The 24336-nt window shown below is 28.6% G+C and overlaps 2 protein-coding genes across 2 annotated transcripts; one reads left to right on the forward strand and one right to left on the reverse strand.

Moving 5' to 3' along the window:
- Nucleotides 1-8574: 8574 nt before the first annotated feature.
- Phum_PHUM334420 (uncharacterized protein) lies at nucleotides 8575-14833 on the forward strand (the record flags this gene model as incomplete). Its single annotated transcript, XM_002427620.1, has 8 exons — nucleotides 8575-8608; nucleotides 9487-12880; nucleotides 12962-13274; nucleotides 13355-13425; nucleotides 13506-13744; nucleotides 13840-13970; nucleotides 14050-14226; nucleotides 14669-14833. 8 exons carry the CDS (start codon nucleotides 8575-8577, stop codon nucleotides 14831-14833), a joined length of 4524 nt encoding a protein of 1507 aa, XP_002427665.1.
- Nucleotides 14834-16851: 2018 nt separating this feature from the next.
- Nucleotides 16852-21180, reverse strand: Phum_PHUM334430 (AMP deaminase, putative; the record flags this gene model as incomplete). Its single annotated transcript, XM_002427621.1, has 11 exons — nucleotides 16852-16995; nucleotides 17111-17680; nucleotides 17789-17915; nucleotides 17999-18162; nucleotides 18243-18374; nucleotides 18572-18896; nucleotides 19450-19657; nucleotides 19743-19920; nucleotides 20002-20146; nucleotides 20257-20425; nucleotides 21075-21180. 11 exons carry the CDS (start codon nucleotides 21178-21180, stop codon nucleotides 16852-16854), a joined length of 2268 nt encoding a protein of 755 aa, XP_002427666.1.
- Nucleotides 21181-24336: the final 3156 nt, after the last annotated feature.

Genomic DNA, 24336 nt, shown 5'->3' on the forward strand with positions numbered 1-24336 from the left:
ATTATTTCAACCTGTAGCCGCGAATGATTTTTTTTTAAGGAAGTTTTTAGGGCAAAAAAAAAATTTTTTTTTAAAGGTTAACCGTTTTTTTTTTCCGTTAGCCTTTTTAACGCATTTTTTTTTTATTTGTAAAAATTTAAACATCGAACGATAATCATAGAGTATATAAATCATGTTTTATTAATTAAAGATGGCGGTGGAAAAAGGGGAATAAATAATATTAAAAAGAAAAGGATGAGAAAATTTTTTCTTTTAAAATTATAAATCAAACCAAATTGAATTTGTCTTCTTTTTTTTTGTCACTTCCGGTTTAAATATTTATCTCTATTATCTTTATTATTATCATTATTATTATTATTATTATTTATTAAAAATTAAAATAAAAAAAAATCGTTTTTTTTGTTACTCGATTATAAAAAGGAAGGTATAAATTAAACAGAAGGACTCTATAAAATTCGACACACGAATAATCATAATCGTCGTACGTACCTGATTATTATTATTATTATCATCATCATCATAATCATTATTATCATTTAAAAATTTATAAGGATATTAATATAAATTTTTTCGATTATTTGCATATAACATATTTTTTTTTTATTTTTCGAAACAGGTTTTTCTTTTCGAAATTGAAGGTTGACGAGTTTTTCTTCGGTTTTTTTTTGCTTGTTTTCCCCCTCCCCCTCCCGTTCCCCCGGCGGGTATAAAAAAGTTAAACGTGTTTCTTTGTTTTTCTTTTTTTTTTTTTGGAATCGTTACATATAAATTTTTTTTTCTGATAAAAACGAAGGTTGAGAAAATTTCATTTTAAAGAATCTCAGGAAAAGCGAGAAAAAAAAAAATTTTTTTAATTATTGAAATCCTTTGACTAACCGGTATATACTACGATACTAATTAAATCGTTTGTTATATTAAAAGGAATAAAATAAATGGAAAGAACAGAAAGAAAACAGAAAAAAATGTATTTTTTTATATATATAGTAAAACTTAAAGTATTAAAAAGGATAAGAATAAATTAAACAAGAGTTGGAATAATAATAAAATAAAGGAAAAAAACAAAGGAAAACAAAGGAAAAAAATTAAAATAATATTATAAATAAAATGTTTAAACTCTTTTTTTTATCTTGTTTTTCTTCTTTTTTTATAAAAAAAAAAAAAAACGATTTGTTTTTTTCGATTAAATATACCGAATCGAAAGGTTTAAGCGACAATACGATTAATAAAAAATTATCGATTCGTACCGGAAGTTAATAAAAATTATTTAAAACGCATTAAACGCACAGACGCAGGCGCGAAACTCATTAGGTAAGAGAATTAAAATTTTTTTTTTTATAATGTTGGTATTTCAAAAAATTCGACTTGACCCATTTAATTAATTACATTCAATTATTATTATTATTATTAATAATTTTTAACGTCATAATTTCGACGCTTATAATTCGTGACGTATTAACGCGTTCTCCGAAATTATGACGTTAAAAAAAATATGTCGTTCATTTCGAGATATCGATTTATAATAACAAAAATAAATAAATATCGAAATGCGATACGTAATAAAAACTTTCACAGTTTTCCCCAATGCTTAAAATCATTATTATTATTATTATTATTATTATTATTTTAAATGTTAATAATAGAAAGGAATAATTTTTTAAACGTTAAAATGGCAAACGGTTTTTATAATTAAAAAAAAAAAAATAAGAATGGTAATAATAGTAATAAATCATTTTATCGGATTTTTTTTTTTAAATAATTCTAGAAAGAGTAGTTAGAAGATGGTAATAAAAGGTCGCGACGACGTCATAATAATAATAATAATAATAATAATAATAATAATAACAATAATAATAAGGTACGTAAATAAATAAGGTAACTTTGTAATACGAATGTAAAATTGGGAAGAAAAAAAATTAAGATGGCGGAATAAGTTTGATTAAACGTATCACGTTTTTTTTTTATTTGTTTGTTAACGAAAATATTAATAATAATGATAATGATAATAATATTAAAAACTACAAAAATCGTTTGAGGGTGGGGGGAATGTTCCTCTTTCTAATTAATACGTTTGTTATATGTTGTTTCCGTTTTGTCTAAACAATCGCTATATTCTTTATAATTATTATGATAAATTATTTTCCATAGATCCTACAACAGCAACAGCAACAACAACAACAACATTTTTAATAAAAAAATGCTAATGTGTTGGGGATTTTACCTGATCGTTACTTACACGATATAAATCGTGACACGTCGTTTCACTTAGTGTTAATATATATCTTCCATTTTTATTTTAAAACTTGAAAAGCTACCGTTTGTTATTATACCCTGATACGTAATTATCGAACCTCTTATTGGTTATAATAAATTTGTTCTTATAAAAATGTGTAAATTGTTTAACCTTGAAAATTTATACAGGTATGATGAAGAAGAGAAGGATGATTCTCTGGATCCGTTGTTGTTGTTGTCATGTTGAAAAATATCCGGATGAAAGTATTGTTAATGATTTATTATTAATATTTCTCGAATACGAATATATTGAAACATAAAATAACTTCCGCCGGAAGTGCAACGAGTTTAACAATATTTTCCTTATGAGGTTAATAATAAAAATTTCGTTTAGTAAACTTGTGTCGCGTTTTGTGTTTCCAATTTTCGGGTAAAATAAAAGGGTCTGCGACGTGTGAGAGAGATAGAGAGAGAGAGAGAGAGAGAGAGAGAGAGAAAATGCTGTCGTTTATTAAATAATAATAATAATAAATTATTTACTTTTATTATTGATGACGTTTTTTCCATTGAGTGATTGTCCATCATTGTCCAATAAGGCCCCAATTTGATTTACATTTTTTCATCATTAACGCTTTTCAAAATCCCTGGATGTATTTTGTTTATATCAATTAATATTGTTTCTTTTATTTCTGTCCTTTTTTTTCCCGAACACAGACGACAAACGACAAACCACAAATAACAATAACACAACAAACAACAACAACAAAATATTAAATTAAATTAATAAATTAAAAAAAAAATAAATTTAAAAAATAAAATATTTGTACGATCGACAGTAATTTTATTTGTTTACTTTTTTTCTTACAATTGCACATTTTAATCGAGTACAGTGTTGCCAAAATTAAATTTAATCCGTTGTTTATCTTGTCTAACGACACGATATTTTTATAGCGAAAACAAGAAGTTTTCAAAAGTTTTAAACGGGGCGAAACGGATGAGACCGTGTGAAGGGGGGAGGAAGAAGGTGTGAAACGTGGAAGAAGAAAAATGATACGTGATTATGATTTTAATCCGCGTCATACCACATAAAAGTAGAAAAATTTGATTGCGAATAAAAAAAAAAAGATGGTGGGAAGGGAAAGAAATTTTTTTTTTGTGTTACGATGACAAAGTGAAAATAAAAAAATTTTTTTTTTTTTTTTAAATAAATTGGGGAGCGGATGTTAAATAAAATGGCAAAGGATCGAATGTTAAATATGTAGGAACGTGGCCGGAAGCGTTTAAATTTATATTTTGCACGTGGTAAAAGTCGTGGTTTAAATCGAAAACCGAAAATGTCGTTCTTTAAACAGACGAGACGAAAAAACAAAAAAAAAAACATTTTTTTTCTTTTTTTTTCTCCTTTCACTACTGATGAAACGACGTGTCATTAAATACGTCACACAATGTTTTTCATCGTGGCTGCAAGGGAGAAAAAAAAAGAAAAAGAAAAAAAGGGAGTTTTAAAAACAAAAAAGGAAAACGACTGCTCGGTCACGCCCCGAAGGTTTTTTATAATTTGTCAAAAACTTATCGGAATCCATTATTATTATCATCATCATCATCATCATTATTATTATTATTATTATTATTATTATTATTATAAAACTTTTGCCGACATTTTTGTTTTAACTACATTTTTTTTCTTTTTTGCAAACGTTTCAAATTTATTATACGTAATTTTTTTTAAAGTAAAAAACGTGATGATGACGGTTATTTTTTCGTGTAACTAGACACTTGCTAACAAACAAACAAATTATTAAATACGATTTGAAAACAAGAGAAAGTTTTTCTAGTTTTTATTTCGATTTAAAAACTTTACGACGTCCTTGATATTTAATATTAAAAAAAAAAAAATGGCGGAAAATTATTAACGGAAATAATATTTAAACGGATATAATAAAATTTACGCTAAATTTAGTTTTTTAAAAATTAATAATAATAATAATATTGATGATGATGATGATGATGATGATGATGATGATGACGTAAAGAAATGATTTAATAAAAATTTTTAAAAAGGAAAAAATAAGCTTATAATTAATTTTATTAAATAAAAGAGAAAATTCGTGGAAAGAAAATTCTAATTAAAAATGGCGTAAAATGTGTCACATTAAAGTTGAAAACCTTAATCTGGAAAAAAACCATTTTTAGTTTTAAAAAAAAAATTTTTTTTTTTCTTTTGAAAACTTGAACGCCTTGAAAAATAATAAGAATGAAAATCGTGTTGTTGTCTCCAAAAAAAAAGTTGATTCGTATTTCAGGTGTGCCAACTTATCTGACACGAAAAAAAAAAAAAAAAAAAATTTCTCACATGCCGAACGAACTCGTTTATATAAAACGACGGAAAAATGAATAAATAAAATTTTCTAAAAAAAAAACGGTTCAAGGTTTTTATTAAATTTTTTATGCCATTTTTAAAGAGAGAGAGAGAGGAAGAGAGAGAGGGGAGAAGGGAACCCAGAAGGAAAAATGAATTTTCAATTTTTTTTTCCTCCCCTCCCTCCGTAAATTATTTATTCATTCCATGAAAATTATTTTAAATTTTTTTCTTTTTTTTTTCTTCCAGTTTTTTTCATCCCTCCCCCTTCGTCCCCCCCCCTTTGCCACTTCCCTCTACCCTCCCCCACCTTTTTTTACTTTATTACGACCATTATTATTATTTTTATTTGTCATTTTTATTGTGACGGATGTTCCCGTACGGAAACATCGTTACATTAAAAAAAAAATTATTATTATTTTTATTCTTTCTAAAAGAAAATTCATTTCCCCCCCCCTCTATTTTAACGTCGTCATCGACGTTATCGTCTACGTCATCACCGACGTCATCATCGTCGTCGAGGGTAATTTAACTTTTTATTTACTTATTTTTGCTGTTTTGTAATCTCTGATGAAAAATTTAAACGTAATGAAAAAAAAAAAAAAACCGTTAAAAAAAATAAATATAAATAATAATAATAATAATAATAATAATAATAATGATGATGATGATGATGATGATGATGATTTTTCTTTTAATTTGATGACGAGTAAAAAAACATGGCGGCAATGTTGTTATAAGAACGACAATTTTTTTCTCTTTTTTTTCTTTTTTAATGTTTTGTTGTTTTCACGCTTCGAGGCATAAAAAAATTAAATAAAAAAAAAAAAAAAAGAAATTTTCAACTTAATACCATATTTTTTTCTTCTGCTTTTCTTCTGCTTTTCTTTCTTTAAAAAAAAAATTAATCAACGAAAACAATTAAAAAAATAAGAAAAATTAATTTCTTTTTTTCTTTTTTTTTTTCCTTCGATGAATGAAATTGAAACTTTGATAACAAAAAAAAAAAAAAAATTTATTATTATTATTATTTTTAGAAACGTCTATTTATTCCTGCAGTAGGTTTTTACCCGTTTGTTTTGTTTGTTTGTTTGTTTATTTTTAAAACGAAATTAATTAGAAAAGTTCATAAATGTTATTTTTAAAAAGGGTCAACTGAAGTTATATATATATATATTTTTCCCAAAGTATACAAAAAAAAAAAAACCATTTTTGTTGTTGTTGTTGCTGCTGCTGTTGCTGTTGTTGTTGTTTTCGTTACTTTTTTGTCGGAAGAAGGAAAAAAAAAAAAAAAGAAAAAAAAAAACAATTTCATAAAATGGAAAGCTTTCATTCAATTTTTTCATTTTTTATTTTTTCCACGTTGTTTTCATTATTATTATTATTATCATTTGTCTCCGTGCGTGTTGTGCGTGTGTGTGTGTGTGTGTGCGTGTCACAGTTCGCGTGCACGAGTTATTATTTCCGTTAAAAAAATTTTTTTTTTAAATAAACTCTAAAAATGTATTTTTCGTACATCATCATCATCATCATTATTATTATTATAATCATTTGCCGTCAAAAATCCATCAAATTGATTTATGATGTTTTTATTAATATAAGTATTATTATTATTATTATTACTAATACAAAAAAATTTGTCAAACAAGTGAAAAATGTTTGTTTGTTTGTTTAAGTTGGTTTTCTCTTTCCCTCTCTGTCTGTTTGCTTTTTAATAAAATTTAATTTTTTTTTTGTTGTTGTGTTTCCGGTTGCGCTCATTAATTTTTTTAATTAACAAACAGAAGAGAAGGAAGGAAGGAAGGGTGGGGGAAACGAAAAAATTACTTTTCCAAACGCGTTTTCGTCGAATGAAAAAAAAATCGTTTAAATAAAAATATATCGACGAAAAAAAAAAGAACGAAAAGGCAAACAGCCGTGAGAAAAAAAAAAGTAATTTTCCAGCCGAGAAAATTGTTGTTCCAGAGCTTTTTCCAAAAAAAAAAAAAAAAGGGAAATAAAATTCTTTAAAAAAAAGTTTTTTGGCGAGATAAAAAAAAAAGTTTTTTTTAAAAATAATGTTATGCTAATTTTAACGTTTTTTATTTCCTTTCTTTTCTCTCTCCCTCTCTCTCTCTTTCAACGTTTTTTTTCCAGCCATTCATTTAATTGATTTTGTTTGTCACGGAGAAAATTTTTGGAAAACAATCGACGATAGAAAAATGTGTCATTTTAAATTATTAAAACAAGAGATCGAAGAGAGAGACTCTCTCTCTCTCTCTTTCTCTCTCTTTTGATAGAGTAATAACAATTACTTTTTTTTGGGGGAGGGGGGAGGAAAAATTTCAACGAAAAAAAAGAATATTCGAGATCTGGAAGGCATCGTTTTTTTAGCAGACGAATAACAAAAAAATTAAATTTTTTTCTTTTTTCCCTTTGGGTAAAATATAAAAATTAATTTCGATTTGATAAGCATGTTGTTGTTGTTGTTTGTTGTTTGTTGTTTGTTGTTTGTTGTTTGTTGTTGTTGTTGTTGTTTGTTGTTGTTGTTGTTGCGGTACCTTTTGGTGAAATAAAATAAGAGTTTTCAGTTTAGAAGTTTCAAAACCGGAAAAACATTTATATTTCCCTTTCCATTTCCTTTTCCTCTCATCATCTAATTTCAACCGCCTTGCACCCCCCGCTCCCCGCTCCGCCTCCTCTCTGGCGATTAAAAACGTAATCATTATCAATTGTTTTTAATTATAATAATTTTAGACAGGTGTCGCTAGCGTAGAAAAAGGGGAACCCCATCGGAAAATTAAAAATTAAATTTTTTTTTTTGTATCTCTCACCCTTAATCCCTCTCTCTCTCTCCCTTCCTTTTTCTCTCTCTCTCTTTCTCTCTTTCTCATTAAAAGCAGACGAAATTTTTTTTTTGTTTATATATAAATTTCGTTAAAAATTAAGTAAGTAGTAGTAATAAAAAACAAAAACTTTTTATTTATTTATTTATTTACATCTCTCGTCCTTTTTTTTTTTTGCGGTAAATCATAATTAAAAAGTGAGAGAGAGGGAGAGAGCAAAATTTTATCCGTAGCAAAATAAATAAATAAATTTATTAAAAGGGATTATTTAAAAAAAAAAAAAAAAAATTTTATGTTTATATATATTTTGATTAATTAACTCGACTGTTGTTGGTTTTTCGGTATAAATGAGAAAATAAGAATCTTTTAATTAACTAATACGTTCTTGATATTAATTTTTTTTAATTATCTGGAAAACCTCCTCTTCGGTCGTTAGATAATAATAATAATAATAATAATAATAATAATAATAATAATAATAATTACTCGTCGCATAATTATGGAAAGAATTGCCAACTTTTGAAAACGATCTTAGATATATTTATTCGAAAGGGAGTAAAAAAAAAAAAAAAAAACAAGTAGGCCGCGTTTGCATATACTTTCATTAAATGTTTGTTTTGATTTTAATCGTTTTCTCCATTTTTTTTTACTTTTTAATCTTCTTCTTCTTCTTCCTTTCTTTCTTTCTAGGGCTCGTTACGAAAAACATAAAAAAAAAGTATTTAATTTAATTAAAAATAATTATTTTTTATAGTACCCATGGTGAAGTAGAAATTACAGCAAAATTAAATTTATTTACGAAAAAAAAAAAATTTCTTAATATTTAATTGTTTTATCATTATTATTATTATCTATACAAGAACGAATGCAGTCAATGATGATGATAATAATAATATGGGGATTTTATATTAAGGAAGAAAAAAAAAATATTTAATTGAGTTTACACAATAGCGTCGGTGGTGAAAAGTAAATGTTAAAAATGATAGAAAGAAAGAGAAAGAGAGAGAGAGGGCGGATCTCGTGAACTAAAAAAAAAAAAAAAAAAAAGAGTTCGAGGTTGATATGTGACCTTTTCATTTCGATTCATCATCTATAATCGATTTTTTTTTATTAATTTTCATAACTTTTCAGTAAATGGACGGATATTAAAATTAAACTGTTATGAATGAAATTTATGATTTGATAAATTTGTTAAGTATTCACTCTCTCTCTCTCTCTCTGGCTCACATACAACCTCTCTCTTTCTCTCTCTCTCACATCTCTTCCTTTCTTTCTTTCCTTTGGAAAAAGGAATATTACTTTTTTTTCTGGTAAATTTTTTTAAAATTAGTTGACAAAATCGCAAAAATATCAATAATAATAATAATAATAACTTTTGTGAGTGTATGTGCTTGTGCGTGTGCGTGCGTGCGTTTTATTTTCTCTATGATTTCGATTTATTATATTACGTAACGTATCAAATTTTATTATTTTTTTATTATTTTTTATTTCTTTATCGTTTTGTAGTTTTTACGATTCGACGTGACACGAAGTATTATAATTTTTAAATAAAATTATTTACAACTGACATATTGATAACTTTGTTTAAAAAAATTTATAAAACGGTTACATTGTTCGTTCCGCCATTTTTAAATTTTTTTTATGTGAGGTAAATTAATAACGAACATCGGATAAAATTTAAAAAAAAAAAAATTAACCCTTGTATATTTCATTACATAAATTCGTCATGATCGAGTAAATAATAATAATAATAAAATAGGGAGCGGGCGAAGAGGGAAAGACGGGGGGAAAATATAAAATGAAAACGACGATCAGATTCAGGCACGATATTTATTTTCTTTTTTTTTTTTGTTGCTCTTAAAAAAAGTCAAAATTGCCAAAACGAAATTCGTTCAAGGAAAAAAAAAAAGAAAATTCTTGCCAAATGAATGATGACGTAATAAAAATAATAAAAAAAAAATGAAGTAGGATTTGTTGTTGTTGTTGTTAACGTTTTAAAAAAACTAAAAAATTTGTCAACCGTAATTTTTTTATTTTTATTTGCTTTTCAACTCGAATTTATTTATTTTTTAGGTCAGCAATACTTTGTATCGGAAAATGGTCAGAGATTTTTTAACGCGTTTCAACAAAATCCATTTCAAAATTATTATCAAACTCAACAACCGCAGCCGCAACAACAACAACAGCAGGCATTGCAACCGCAGAGAACCATAACGTTTCCTCCGCAGGGACACTATCAAACTCAAGATGTGAGAGCATCGGAAATTCCTTTGCAGTACCAACAACATCAACAACAGTTGCCTCAATATCATCAATTTAATGTGCCTCCACAATATTCTGGGTTTCTACCGATTCAACAACCGCAAACATCAACACCCGTTCCTCCGACGACCCTACACGGCTTACAACCTTTTCAACATGTTTTTACCCAGGATAAAAATTTCGTTCAACCTCCGGGTACGGTGAGACCTCAATTTTTCGTGGACCAATTTGGAATTCAACATTCCGCCGTTCAAAATAACGTTCCGACGGATTTATTAAGAACTTCGGCACGTCAAAAGGAAACAATAAAACCTCCAACTATTGTCGGTGGTAAATTTCCAGTCATTGCTCAGGAACCTTATCCGAATGGATATAATAACAATGGCGGCGGAATTCAAGTCGTTCCTTCCAAGGAAATCTCGTCGAATAATGTTAAAAACGAAGGAAGCCGAGCTCAATTTGGTATTCGGGGTAATAAAATAAATGAGTTTTCCGATCAAAGTTTTAATACGAAACAAACACCGTACAAAATCGATAGAAATAGATTTGTCGAAATTCCTGAAGAGGCTTATTCGAGAGGAGAATCGATAAGACCGCATTTGAGCGATTTTGAAAACGATTATTCGAAAACTTCGAAACAGTTTTTAAAAGAAACGGTAACGGTTCCGAGGAAACCAGTTCAAACGACGAAACCACCCCAAGTGGTAAATGATATGTCTAATGTTAAACTTAAAGTACCCTTCGAAGATGACGTAAAACCTATAAAAGCCATTAAAAAAATTGATCCCAAGGAAAATGTGCCAACAGTCAGTGAAAAACCTAAAGAAACAGGAACAACAATAAAAAATGGACATTCGAATGGACAAGCATTAGGAGTACATTCGTTAAGAGAATATTCTAATGTTGTGACTCCGCCGACTCCGAAAAATGTTTTACCACCTAAAGAAGAACCAGAAGATGATTATACGGAAGAAGAATACGATTCTGAAGAAGGATTAGAAGATTATGAAGAATATTCAGAAGAAGAAGACGAAGAACCTTCCGAAGAAAGTTTAACTAATAAATCAAAAGAAAAAAATCGTGGGGCTAATGAGGAAGAAGAAGAAGAAGAAGACGACGAAGAAGGTGAAGAAGAAGAAGATTCCGAGGAGGAAGAAGTCGATGATGATGATGATGATGATGGAAAAGAAATTTCAAAAAAATTACCCGAATCTCCAACGAAATCGATAAAATCACCTGAGCCTTCCCTCGTCAAAGGACTTCATGAATCTGTTGAACCCCCTAAAAATTCTCATAAAATATTAGAATCGACGGAAGAATCAGTTACCAAATTGCCAGAAACTACAAAACAACAATCAGAAAAATCATCGGAAAATTCTGAAGAAGATGAAAAACCAACGGAACCACCTAAACCACCTCGTCCCGTTCATCATCATAATTTTTTCAAAACTCCAAGAATTCCTGGTTCTCCTATTTCTAAAACGTATCCGAGTAACAACCTTCGACCTTTTAAACATTATAATCTTAATTCTAATAATTCGAAAAAAGATGATAAAATTCCGTCGAAAACGGAAACTGAAACCACGACAACATCTGGAGATGGTAAGAGTGATCAGTTGTCGACTCCAAAAGGTTCATCAGAACCTACTGAAAGTTGGGTAATTGTTGCATCGGTTCAAACAAGCAGAAGCGTATCCGGTGCAAGATTCTTACCATCGGGTATTGTAACACAGAAAGAAAGAAATGAAACGTTGGTAAGCAACGATACAAAAGATGAAGATACCGGAAAAAGAAAACAATTTTCTCCATCGAAATTTTCACCTAAAACAAATAAATATACGACTCCGAAATCCATTACTACCGTTATTGAAACAACAAAAATTGCTTCAACGAGTGAAACTACAACACCTACCCCTGTTACCACTAAAACTTCCGCCCCTTCATCCCCTTCATCTACGTCATCCCTATCAACTTTAGCAACATCGTCTACAGCATCATCTACGACAGCGTCATTATCAACAACGACGGTGGTAGCGCCTTCTGTTAAAAACGTGACTACTGTTAATGTTACGTCAGCATCTTCGACAACACCTTCCACCGTGACTACGGTAACTTCAACAACAACTTCACCGTCAACCGAGAGTATTAATGACAAACTCGATAGAGTTCAATCCGAATTATCGATTGACATTTTATCGGGGAATTTTCCTAAACAAGACCAAGTTTTAACAACTCCAGAGGTTAATAAAACAACAATTACAACAACGACGACGACGACGACAAGCACAACATTAAGCACTCCTACAACCACAGAAGAAGAAGAATCAGATGATGATTCTACACCTTTCTTGGTCAGAAAATTTTCACCGTCGGGAAAAAGAACGACGACAACTGCAAAACCGAATAAGAAACTTAATTCACTCATGGAAAGTTTACATTTTGATGATTTAACTGGATTGTTACCTGCTGGGTTTAAACCTAGAGGACAATTTAGCAGAAAAAGCACGACCGAAGCAGGAAGTAAAACAACCGAAAAGCCAGAGCCGAGAACAACCACACGTAAAATTAATTTCAAACCTAAATTTGGTCGAAACAAAACCGAAGGAGCAACCACACCAACTAGTGCTACTACCACTGTAACAACAACCACTACAACCACTACTGCTCTACCTATAAGTTTGGCAAGTTTGGGAAAAGTTAAATTTCAAGAAGACATTTCATCTTTGTTGCCAAAGGATTACAAAGGAAAACCAGAAGACAAATCACCCACAACCTCCGCGAAAACTGTTGTCACTACAACATCAACAACAACAATCAAACCGGAAATCAAATCTAAAGATCTTTCAAGTTTATTGGGTAAAATTAAATTCCAAGACCCAACAAATCTTCTTCCACCAGGTTTTAATCAAACTATGGTAGATAAAAAACCGGAAACATCGACCAACGCATCAAAAGGATTAGAAAGTGTTTTCTCAAATGTAAAACAAGTTGACGTGAACGCTTTTCTTCCACCTGGTTTTACATTAGGTTCTTCGACAACCGTTCCAACTACAAAAGTATCGACGACAGAACACCAAAAAGGTCCCGTTTTTCCAACTCGAGCGGGAGGCGTAACGAGAAAACCATTTGGTCATCAAACTACAGAGAAACCAGCCGCCGCACTTTTACCGGAAATTCCAAAAATACAAAAAGGATGGCCTCAAAGGTAAATTATAAACAAACAAACAAACACAAACACATAATTTTTATAATTTAATCATTAATATAAAATCGATGACGTTTTTAGAGCGACAACTGCATTCACCGGTTGGCCAACACCATCGACGACACCAATTTCCATCGAAAAACTATTAGAGTTGGCCAAATTAGCAACGAGCGAATCATCGTCTACGCAAGAAGTAACAACAAGCACGACGACGACGACAACAACGACCACAACAACAACAACAACTCCAAAACCGACGACACCTGGAATATGTACCGAAGATTGCGAACTTGCTGGTACCGTCAAATTGGTTGAAGGTGTTAAATGGGTACCAGAACTTTTAGATCGTAATACAAAAGAATGGCAAGATTTAGCCAACGAAGTTTTAAATGAGGTGATTGATTCGATATCTCGAACACGAAAGAACATATTTCTAGAACATTTTTATGTAAAAACTTTTTCTTTTTTTTACAGTTGGACTATTTTTATAGAAACTCCGAAGAACTTAAACATTTATACAAAGGAATCCGAATCGATTCTTTTAGGTAAGACACAGTACCTTAATATTATTATTATTATTTACGACGTGTTAGAGAAGAAAAAAATTATATTTTTTTACTTACAGTCCAGGAAGCGTTTTAGTCGATTACTTTGTAGAATTAGCAGATCCCGAAGGTGAAATAAGCACTCAAGAAATAAAAAAATTATTCAATCAAGGTTTGACCGAAGAATCACCTGAAAATGAAAGAAATCAAAAAAGTTTGGAACTCGATGAAAATCGAACGGATGTTGATAGCAGAAGAGAAGGGAAAACACTTAAATTGGGTAAATTTTCCGTTGATCCAAAGTACACGGATTTTGTTGGTAAGTTGATTTATCTACTCCCCCCCCCCGTGATAAGGTATCATCTTAAAAACAAACCTCAAAACCAAAAATTTGTTTTTTTTCTTATTCTACAGTCGTGCAGAAACAAATGTACCCATCGGTTAGCTTCGCAGAAGATGATACATTCCTTCCTCAATGGGCTATAGCCGTTATAGTAATCGGTTTAGCTTCTCTTCTATTCGTTATAATATTTGGAGTCACTGTGGTAAATGATTTTTTTCTCTCACTCTCTCCCCTCCCCCCAAAAAATGTCACATTTAATTAATTACGTATAATTTTCACAGCTTGTCAATCGTCATAAGAATAATAAGAAGAAAACTCCGACACCATTAACGGAAGAAATAATTAACGAAATGAACAAACAACAGCACATCGGTGGTTTCGATAATTACGGTGCTGATGATTTATACGGTATGGACGACGTTTGGAACGATTCCGGTTACGAAAAACCCCCGAAAAAGGTAAAACACCCGCCATTTTTATAATAAAGTTGAATAACTTGTCATTAGCATCGTGTGCGTGTGCGTGCGTGTGCGTCAAATTAATAATAACCCGCCACTCATTAATTACGTAATTAACGCCTTAAAATTTTCGATTATGTTATTTACAACGTTTCTTAACTAATATTGCCTAACTTTTTATATTAAGGCGTTTTATAAATATTTAATTAAATTTTAAAACTAGAAAGTAAAAAAAAAAAAATTTTTTTTTTTTTTTTTTTTTTGAAAACTGGAAATTTTCCTAATTATACATTATTAAAAAGTTTTACATTTTCCTGGATAAAAAAAAAAAAAAATGGAGAGTAAAAAAAAAAAAAAAAAACTTTTAAAAAGTTTATTAAAAAGTTTTACCGTGTAAAATAAAAAAAAAAAATTTTTTTTTTTCCTACTGTTGCTGTTGCAGAGATCTCACGGATCTTATGCCGATAATAGCATGACCAATCTCTACGACAGCTGGAGATCCGACTGGAATGGTTATTATTACAATTCGTATTATGGAGGAAGTGCTAGCGGTTATGGAGTCATAGGTGGAGGAAGAAGAAGATCCGATTACGATACAAATTTCTGAGAATGGCTTTACGACTCAAATGATGAATATGAGTCGTGATTTAATTTTTTAAATAAAATGGACGGAACCAAAGGCGAAAGTGTACGAAAGTAAAACACAAATGGCGGCCATTAAAACCGCCATGTTTTTTTTTTTTTTTTGAAATTCTCTGATCGGGGGAGAAAAACGTTTTCGGTTGTGATAATTTATAACTTTTATTAATAAACCTCGATATATATATATATATATATATATATGTGTGTACTTGCCAGAGGTTATTTTTTCAAATGTTTCTCTCTATCTCTCTCTCTTCCGGTTTAAACAAAAACGGATATACTTAGACTTTCGTAACGGTTTTTAACGAATTTTTTTTTTTTTTTAAATTAATTAACGTGGGCCGTCCCACTTAATCTCGTTAATATTTTGCACAATTTTTATTATTGTTATTTAATTAATTATTACGAGAAGGCGGTGATTTATTTAAAAAAAAAAAAAAAAAGGCGGGAAATTTAAATTCATTTAATTAATATTATTAAACGATTTAAAATTTTATTATTATTATTACTTGTTGTTTACATAGACAACGCCGCGCGTGGTGCGTAGATAAAAACATTTTAAATAATAATAATAATAATGATAATGATAATACGTTATTAGTATTTCTATTAAAATCGAATAAATTTTATTTGTTAAAAAAAAAAAAAAAAAATGAAAAGACGAGGAGGAGCCATCGCACGCACGTTTATTAATTAATAAATAAATGTGATAATAATAATAATAATAATAATAAATAAATAAATAAATAAAATGAATGTTTAGTTGTCAACTTGTTTGTATAAATTTTTATATTTAATTTACCCGTTACATTCAATAAAATTTTTTAATAATAATAATAATAATAAAATTATTTTACGTTTGAAATGTATATATATATATATTATTGTTCTGCGTAAATGAATAAATTAAATATATATACATATATTTAAAATTTAAATAAAAACGATGATGATAATAATAACCTTTCAATTTATTCCATTTCCCCCTCCTCCTCTCCCCACCCTTTTCCTCCCCTCCCCTCTCTTATACATAATTATTTTATATAAAATAACACAAATTACAGAATTTAATTTCATTTCTAATTTAAATAAGGAAACGATAGTAATAATAATAATAAGTCAAACGAAGAGGATTATTAAAATTAATTAATTAATTAATAAGTAATGATAATAATAGTAACACGAATTTTTATTAAAATAAAATAAAATTAAAAATAAAATAAAACAAAATGAAAAACAAAATTAAAAATAAAATTAAAAACAAAATGAAAAAAAAAATTTTTTTAAAAATTAAAAATAAAATAAAACAAAATGAAAAATAAAATTTAAAATAAAATTAAAAATAAAATTAAAAACAAAATGAAAAAAAAAATTTAAAAAAAAATGAAAATAAAATTTAAAATAAAATTAAAAAATTAAAAACAAAAAAAATAAAAAAATAAAAAGTTAAAAATAAAAACCAATCGGCCATCTTGTCATTCCGTTTTTATCATAATAAAAAATTTTCACAGGCAGACAAACAAGCAAACAAACACACAAACATTTAACAACGTTCAATATATTTCTCTCGTGTAAATACATATTAATAATAATAATAATAATAATAAATGCATTGCAACGATTCCCTCTTTCCCTCTCTCACACTCTCACTCTCTCTCTCTCTCCCTTTCCCCTCAACTTTTCCTTTTCCCATTCGTTCCCATCGTTTTTCAAGTTTTTTTTTTTTTTTAAAATAAAATAAAATTAAAACAATAAAAATGAAAAGAAAAAAATTTTTGGTCGAACCTGAACGTGACTAGACGATAAAATTATTATTATCATTATTTTTTTCGGTTATGGTTTTAAAAAAAAAAAAAATTTTACGCGCGTTATTTAAAAAGAAAAAAAAAAAAAAAAAAAAAAAAAAAAAAAAAAACGTTTCAGGTTTTTTCAAGCTCGATTTTTTTAATAATTTTTTTTTTTTTTTTTTTTATTATTTCACGTTTAAACTTTAAATATATTCGTGAGTTCGTCCATAAGAGTTTCGAACCTGTACGCGACTCTTATGTTTGGCACGTTTGTCCGACTTATGTCGTTTCCGGCGACTCCTTCTTTCGTGTAATTGGGTCCCAACCAATGTTGTTTTATCTTAAAATAATAATAATAATAATAATAGTTTTTTTTTGACTTATTCGATGATGTCAATCACGCACGCCGAATAAAATGAAAAAAAATGAAAAAAAAAAAAAAAATTTTTTCTTACCTTGTGAGGAAAACCGCTCATTAAAACGCTGTTCCTGGCGAGTTCGCTCATGTCGCAAGCGCTCAATTTCCACACTTGCGCCGCTATGCTATACTCTTCCATTAAAGGTTCTTTAGTGAAGTGAAATTGAAGAGGATCGTCCGTCGACAGGCTCACGCATAAACCTCTCGCTATGTATTCCGGAAGTGGATTCCTATGGTAATTTAAAAAAAGAGAATTGTTGCTCAACGGACTCATGGCGATTCCGATTTGAGCCAAGTAATACAAATATTGGAGTACGGGAACTTTACGTAAAAGTAAACCGTGGGAAATGTTGTTGCAAAGAAGGAAACCGCAAACGAGATGTTGCACGGGACCTGCTTCCCCGCAATGAGGTCTCAATACGAAAGTGTTTAAACCCTGTTCCCGCCTGAATTCGTTCAAAACAACCAAATTCGCATACGTGTAATAAAGATAGTAAGCGTAGGGAGGATTTTCGGAATCGGACCATTTTTCCGGTGGCAAAACGTCTTTGTCGAAAAGTGGATTTTCAGGTTTGCTTTCGTCGTCAACCGAATCAAACCCGATGACCTGTTTTTTAAAAAAAAAAAAACATCAAATTAACTCGTGAAAAACAAATGGATAACTAAAAATCTGTTTTTTTTTTTTTTTTTTCGACATCCACAACAATATACTCACGTATTGTAAAAATCTATGCAATTCCGGATGCGTGTCTGGATTGTTTGTGACTTCGAAGAGAGGAAGGAAAACGTTTTGTAACATTTCTTCAAAATTATTCATCATGTTATTCGATTTAAATATGTCGCTGAAACGAAGAAAAAAAAATTTTTTTTTTTTTAAACCGATACCGATAACGTTCTGAACATTCGCCGTTAATTGTTTACTTACAATAATCTTGGAATTTGTATGAGCCATCTTATGTTGTCCGAATAAACTTTATATGTTATGGCCCATTTTGCAAGTTTATCCCATTCGTCGTAACTTTTTCCATAAATAGAGAGTCTAAGTTCGGCGTTTTGATATTTGCTTTCCTCCAAATCGGACGCTACTTCCTGATGAAAAAAAAAAAAAATTTTACAACCATAACTACACACACGTAAAAGTGTCATTTCGACGTTTTTTTCCCACTCACTTTCAAGATACCAGCAAAATATTTTCCATTGATAAAATTGTCAGTTTTTAAAAAAACTTCCCGGAGTCTGCTTTCACCGATCGGATTGTATTTGGCATTGAATTTATCAAATCTGTGAAAAGTGTTTCGATCCTGAAAAGCGAAGAAAAAAAGTCCGTTAAATTTAAAAAGGTTTCGAAATATTTTTTTAAAAGACGTAAATAATAATAAAAAATTTTAATTAATTTTTTTTTTTTTTTTTTGCTCTCTTGCAGCACGAATTACGTATGCTTAAGACGGTGGAGGACAGACAGACAGACAGACAGACAGACATGTCGAGTGCTTCTTACCGCGTGAACATCAAGCATATCTACGGTGAGATCATAAGCCGTCAGGTTCATGGATTCGAAAACCTGTCGAAGAGTCATTTGTTTCCCGTTGGTTATGGTAACAACTTCGTCGGCGTTGTGCTTGAGAGTTTTTTTTATAAAACGCAACAAGTGTTTTTGATTCATTGCAGAAGCCGCGTGGATGTGAGTGTCTACCTTCCGGATATTGTAGAAATCCCTATGCGGTACCTGCTTTTGCGAAGCAAGCTCGCGTAACTCGTTCAATAAAACGTGAAGTTGATATTTTGATGATAAATAGCATAAACGACGATAGCAAAATGATTTTCTACAAAATAATAATTAAACGAACTTCTATGTAGTCACTATACCCAACTCTCTTATAATCTCTTGTTTAAAAAAAAATACTTCATCTTTCTTTTCTTATTTTTAATTTTGCCACGACTTTTTTTAATTTTTTTTTTTTTTTTTTTGGCGGAGGCTCATTGAAGATGAAACAAAACAGACAAGGCTGAAAGAATAATGGAAAGATGATGCTACCAATTTACGACACTAATAAATTGCACTTGTGGTTTACTATAACTTGAATTTTACAATCAATCAATCAATTGTTAATGTGAAAATGTGTAAAGAAAAAAAAAATGTTTTTAAACGTACCTAATTGTAAGACACGATTAACAGTTAGTGACACTATCTATCTTATTTATAAATAAATGTGTAAAAAAATTAAAAAAAAAAAAGAAAGAAACGAGCCTTCACCGGATATTTATTTCATTTCAAAACCATCTTTTTTTTTTTTTTTCTTGGCTACTACCACTTGTATAAATAATAATAATAATAAGTAAAAAAATAAATAAATAAATAATATGATGAAAACTCACAGGGGACCATCTGCTATCATAGTGCACATTTGTTGTGTGTCTGACACAAAAGTGTTCAAATCGGGAAACGTATAAAGAATATCTTTGTCTCCCTTTTTTTTAAACACGTTGAAAACTCCGGATTTCATTTCGAAAAAATAATTTTTCGGACTGGGAACATCACATTCCCATGGATTTTCACTTGTCGGAGGAGGATGAACGGGATGCTCTGAAACCAAAACACGTTCTCTCATTCAAATGTATTAAAAATTAATTTTCCTACTAAAAAAAACAATGGAAAGGATGAAATAAACCTTCTATGGGTTTCCTTTCTTCGTGTTTAAATTCGACATTTTTTTTGGAAGCAACGGAATCTAAAAATTTTGACATGACCGAAGGAAAATTTTGTCCTAATGCACTCATGTATTTTTCTCTCATTTGAAGAGCAACAATGAGAAGTTTTGACGCAGATTGAAGATCTTCATAAGAAACCTGAAAACAAAAAATGAATTTCATGCAAAAAATGATAAAATTAGTGAGAGAGAGAGAGAGAGAGAGAAAACAAAGATTCACCCCTGTGGTATCTTCTCCAGAAACTGAAACTCTTTGAAAATCTGGAATGATGTCATCATCATCCATCGAATATTCATCCTCTCCGTCAGGCATACCAAATGATGACATTCCGTGACATTTTTTTTCATCTGCATGACCGGCAATTCTAACAATTGGAAAAAAAACATACATATAAGAAATCAAAGGAAAAAAAAAAAATTCCTTTGTTAAAATTATAATTACGAACTGAATAATTTTTTTTACAGTCATACAAACCTGGTCAATTGTCTTTGAATGGCTAATTTTGTTTCTATTTGTTCAATTGGAAATTGAGGCACTTCGTAGGGGGCCGATATCTCATTTGGAAGTTCCAAAATATTTTTTTCATTTTGCGGTTGAACGGGTGTTGGCGAACCATTGTTATACTGTGGAGAAACGTCACTACCTGTGAAAATAAAAAAAAAAATCCAAAGATTTAATTAAACATGTTAAAAACTGAAATCTTACCTAATCAAAAACTTTCATGTGACACAAACAAAAGCAAAAAAAAAAAATTTTTTTTTAAATTGTTATTTTACACACTCACTTGCACAAGGTACAAGGTTCTAAAAGGTTAAAAACCGTTATAAATTGTTAATTTTTTTTTTTTTTTTTATTACGTAATAGTTAAAAAAAAAATGGGAAAATTGGGATAAATTTTTTTTTCAACAGTCAATTAAACATTTCAACCGACCATTAAAATTAATGAGGAGACCAAATCAATTTTTCCGTTAAAAAAAAAAAAAATTAAATCCGTTAAAAATATCAGCAGGACTATAAATAAATTATTATTATTATTAATTTTTTTATTATAAAAACAAGCAAAAAAAACTACATTTTTGTTAAATAAATAAATAATAATCAATACTACTACTACTAATAATAATAATAATACTAAAAATATTTTAATCTAAATTTTATTTGATTATGCACACCCGATTTAATCCGGGTGGGTGGGGGGAAAGGAAGAGGGAAAAGAAAAAAAAAAATTCGTTAAAAATAAATTATTGAAAGAATAAAAAGAATACCTGAAGGTTTTTTTCGTGTGTACTTACTAGATCTTTCCCTATACATAAAAGTAACATCGGGCTCTGAATTAGCGGATGATTTCCGCCATTTCCACTGATTAACATCAGACAGCAATCCTTGTGCGGAATCCATTTTTCAATATTAAAATATAACGATCGAACCTTTCGATAAAATAATAATAATAATAATAAAATGTAATTCTAAACATAAATTAAATAACAAAACAATAAAACAAAAGTTAAAATAAATTTTATAACAAATGAAACAATAATCAAAGTCATAATAAAAAAACCGAAAAGTAAAATAATTCTCTTAGAACACACATTTATCAAATAAATTAATCTCGAATCAACCAATGACCAAGCTTCGACAAAATTTTTTTGCATAAATTAAGTAAGGGGGGGAAAAAAAAAACCGTCAAAGATGATGATTTTGTAAAACTGCGACAAAAAAAAAAAAAAAAAAGACGGCAAAAAATTATCAAATGACGTCATCGAAAATTTTCGTAGTTGCAGGAATTGCATTGAATACAAACCGACCACCCAATCCCACCGCATACAAAACCGTATTCAATTTCTTTCATTTTTCTTTTTTTTTCTTTTTCGTGATCAAAATAAAGCTTACATGTTATTATTATTATTATTATTATTTAAATGCATTCGTGCCGTACGTAAATTTCATATTTAATTAAAATATAAATAAAATTAATTAAAAATAATAATTTTTTTTTATTTTTTTTAATTTATAATATTAAAAAAAAAAAATTTCCCTTTTTAATTTTTGTAACTGTTGCCAGAGGTCACTGCCTTCGCTGTCGCCCACATTTACAAAAAAAAAAAATTATTATTTTTTATATACATAATGACTTCCTGAAATAAACTCTTTCAACGATTTATTTTTAAGTTAAAATAAAGTTAATAAATTTACGACCTTTATAAGCTTAAAAAGAAATAATAATAATAATAATAATAATAATAATAATAATAATAATATTTAAACTCGAACACTTGTTTTAGGCCCCCCCAAAAAAAAAAAAAAAAGAAAAAAAAATGGCATGGAATTTTTTTTTTAAACAAAATACAATGGCATATTATTATTATTATTATTATTATTATTATTTCTTTAAGTCGGCTTTATGCTATACAAAAGCTTTGTAACGAATGAAAAAAAAAAAAAAAAAATGATTTACAACTAAACACTTTCTCTATTTCTTGGTCTCGATAACATAAACAATTTATATTAACTATAATAAATTTTTTTTAAGAAAAAAAAAACATGAGCTAATTTTTTTTTTTTTTTTTTTTTTTTTTTTTTTTTTTGGTCTTAGGGTTAAAAAGTTATCATTAATAATACTAATAATTTTTTGTTTAAAAAAAAAAAATTTTTTTAAACGTGGAACAAACAACATAATATTGACGTGTTAATTTTTGCACGACAAAAAATTTAAAAAAAAAAATATGTCAAAAAATAAAATTGTCATTTCGACGTGAGAAAAACAAATAATTGATTTTGATACTGGAAAGAGAGAGAAAGATAGATAGATAGATAGAGAGAGAGAGATAGAGAGAGAGAGAGAAATTCAATTATACGTAAAAGCTTTTCGTGTCTCTCACAAAAAAACAAAAAACAATTTCGCCATTTTTTATTTTTTTTTGTTCTCACGCTCTTTGATTCCCGTTACAATAATAATAATAACAATAATAATAATAATACTTGTTTGTATTTTTTTAAATATTAAAAAAAAAAAAAAAAAAAAAAAACAAATTTTTTTATGTCACACAAAAAAAACTCTGTCAAGTACAAACAAAATGTTTATCACGACGACGATACAAACACTTTTACAATAATATTTGATTGATAACGCAATAAAATTATTATTATTATTATTATTATTATTATTATTATTATTGAAATTTCCAATCGTTCGACCGGAAAAATGCGAAGAACAAAAAAACAAACGACTGAAAGTTTAAAAAAAAAAAAATTTTCTTTTCTTTTCATAAGGATTAAACGTTACGTAAGTTAATTAGAGAAAAAGATGAAAAGCATAGAATAAGAAAAATCAATTTTTTTTTTTCGTTTAATAGGACTTCGTGACGTCATAACAAAAAAAAATATGATAACGATGATGATGATGATGATAATAATAAGAAAAAAAAATGCCCTCGAATTGAATTAAGTACGAATAATATTTTATTATTATTATCATCGATAATAAATTGATTCGAACGTAACAAATGATAATAATAATAATAATAATAATAATAATAATATCCATTTTATTTTTTCATAATGTTTAAATAAAATAAATTAAAATGGCTAACACGATTGATGATGATGATGATGATGATGATAATTACGTAAGAAAAAATTACATGCGTTTATCAAATGATTAACAGGGTTGTACAACAATCAACAATCAAAAACAAATATGGCGAATATTGAAATTTGTCGTTGTGTGAAAAATACGGAAAATGTTTTTTTTTTTTTATTGGAAATAATAGAAAAAGTACACACAAAGTATTATTATTATTATTATTTTCACACGGAAAATTATCAAGTTAATAATGATGATAAGAGTGATAAAGTGGTGGTGGTGGTGGTAGGAGAGTTTTTAAAATCATTTTTTTTTTTTTTTCTGAAATGAGGAAAATGGCCGATGATAAAAAAAAAAAATTTTTTAAATTTCAGAAAGGGAAAAGGGGGGGGGGTAAATTTTTCTTTTGGCAAAGAACCTGGGATAAATTTAACAACAACAACCGGCATGTTTGTTTTTTTCGTTTTATATCACATACATCTCAGTATTTTTCTATTATTCCTTATTTTTCTACAATAAAACTAATTTTTTTTTGTTTTCCTAATATTTAACAAACACTTTGACAAACAAAAATGAAAAAATATCAAACGTGACGTTATGATGAAAAATTTAACAAAAAAAAAAAAAAATTCAATCTTTTGTTCGGTTTGCAATTTTCCCAGGGGGAAAGGGGGGGGGGGGGGGGGGGGGGGGGAGAAAAAAAAGTTTCAAAGAAACAAAACCAAAGGGATCGGTTTAAATACAAATGCGGAATTTTTTTTTTAGAAACAAAAAAAAAAAAAAAAAAAAAAAAAAAGCCCAGAACTTTGATAGAAATCATGAAAATTTACTTGTAAGGGTAAAACTAATGCCACGTTCAAAACTTTTTTCATTCGAGTATTTTATTTTATTTTATTTTTTTTTTGCAATGCAATGGAAAAATATATTTTTTATTTACGTTATTGTATCAGGTACTGGATGAAAAACAAAAA

Source organism: Pediculus humanus, genomic scaffold (assembly GCF_000006295.1).
Source record: "Pediculus humanus corporis 1103172107743 genomic scaffold, whole genome shotgun sequence".
Taxonomy (NCBI): domain Eukaryota; kingdom Metazoa; phylum Arthropoda; class Insecta; order Psocodea; family Pediculidae; genus Pediculus; species Pediculus humanus.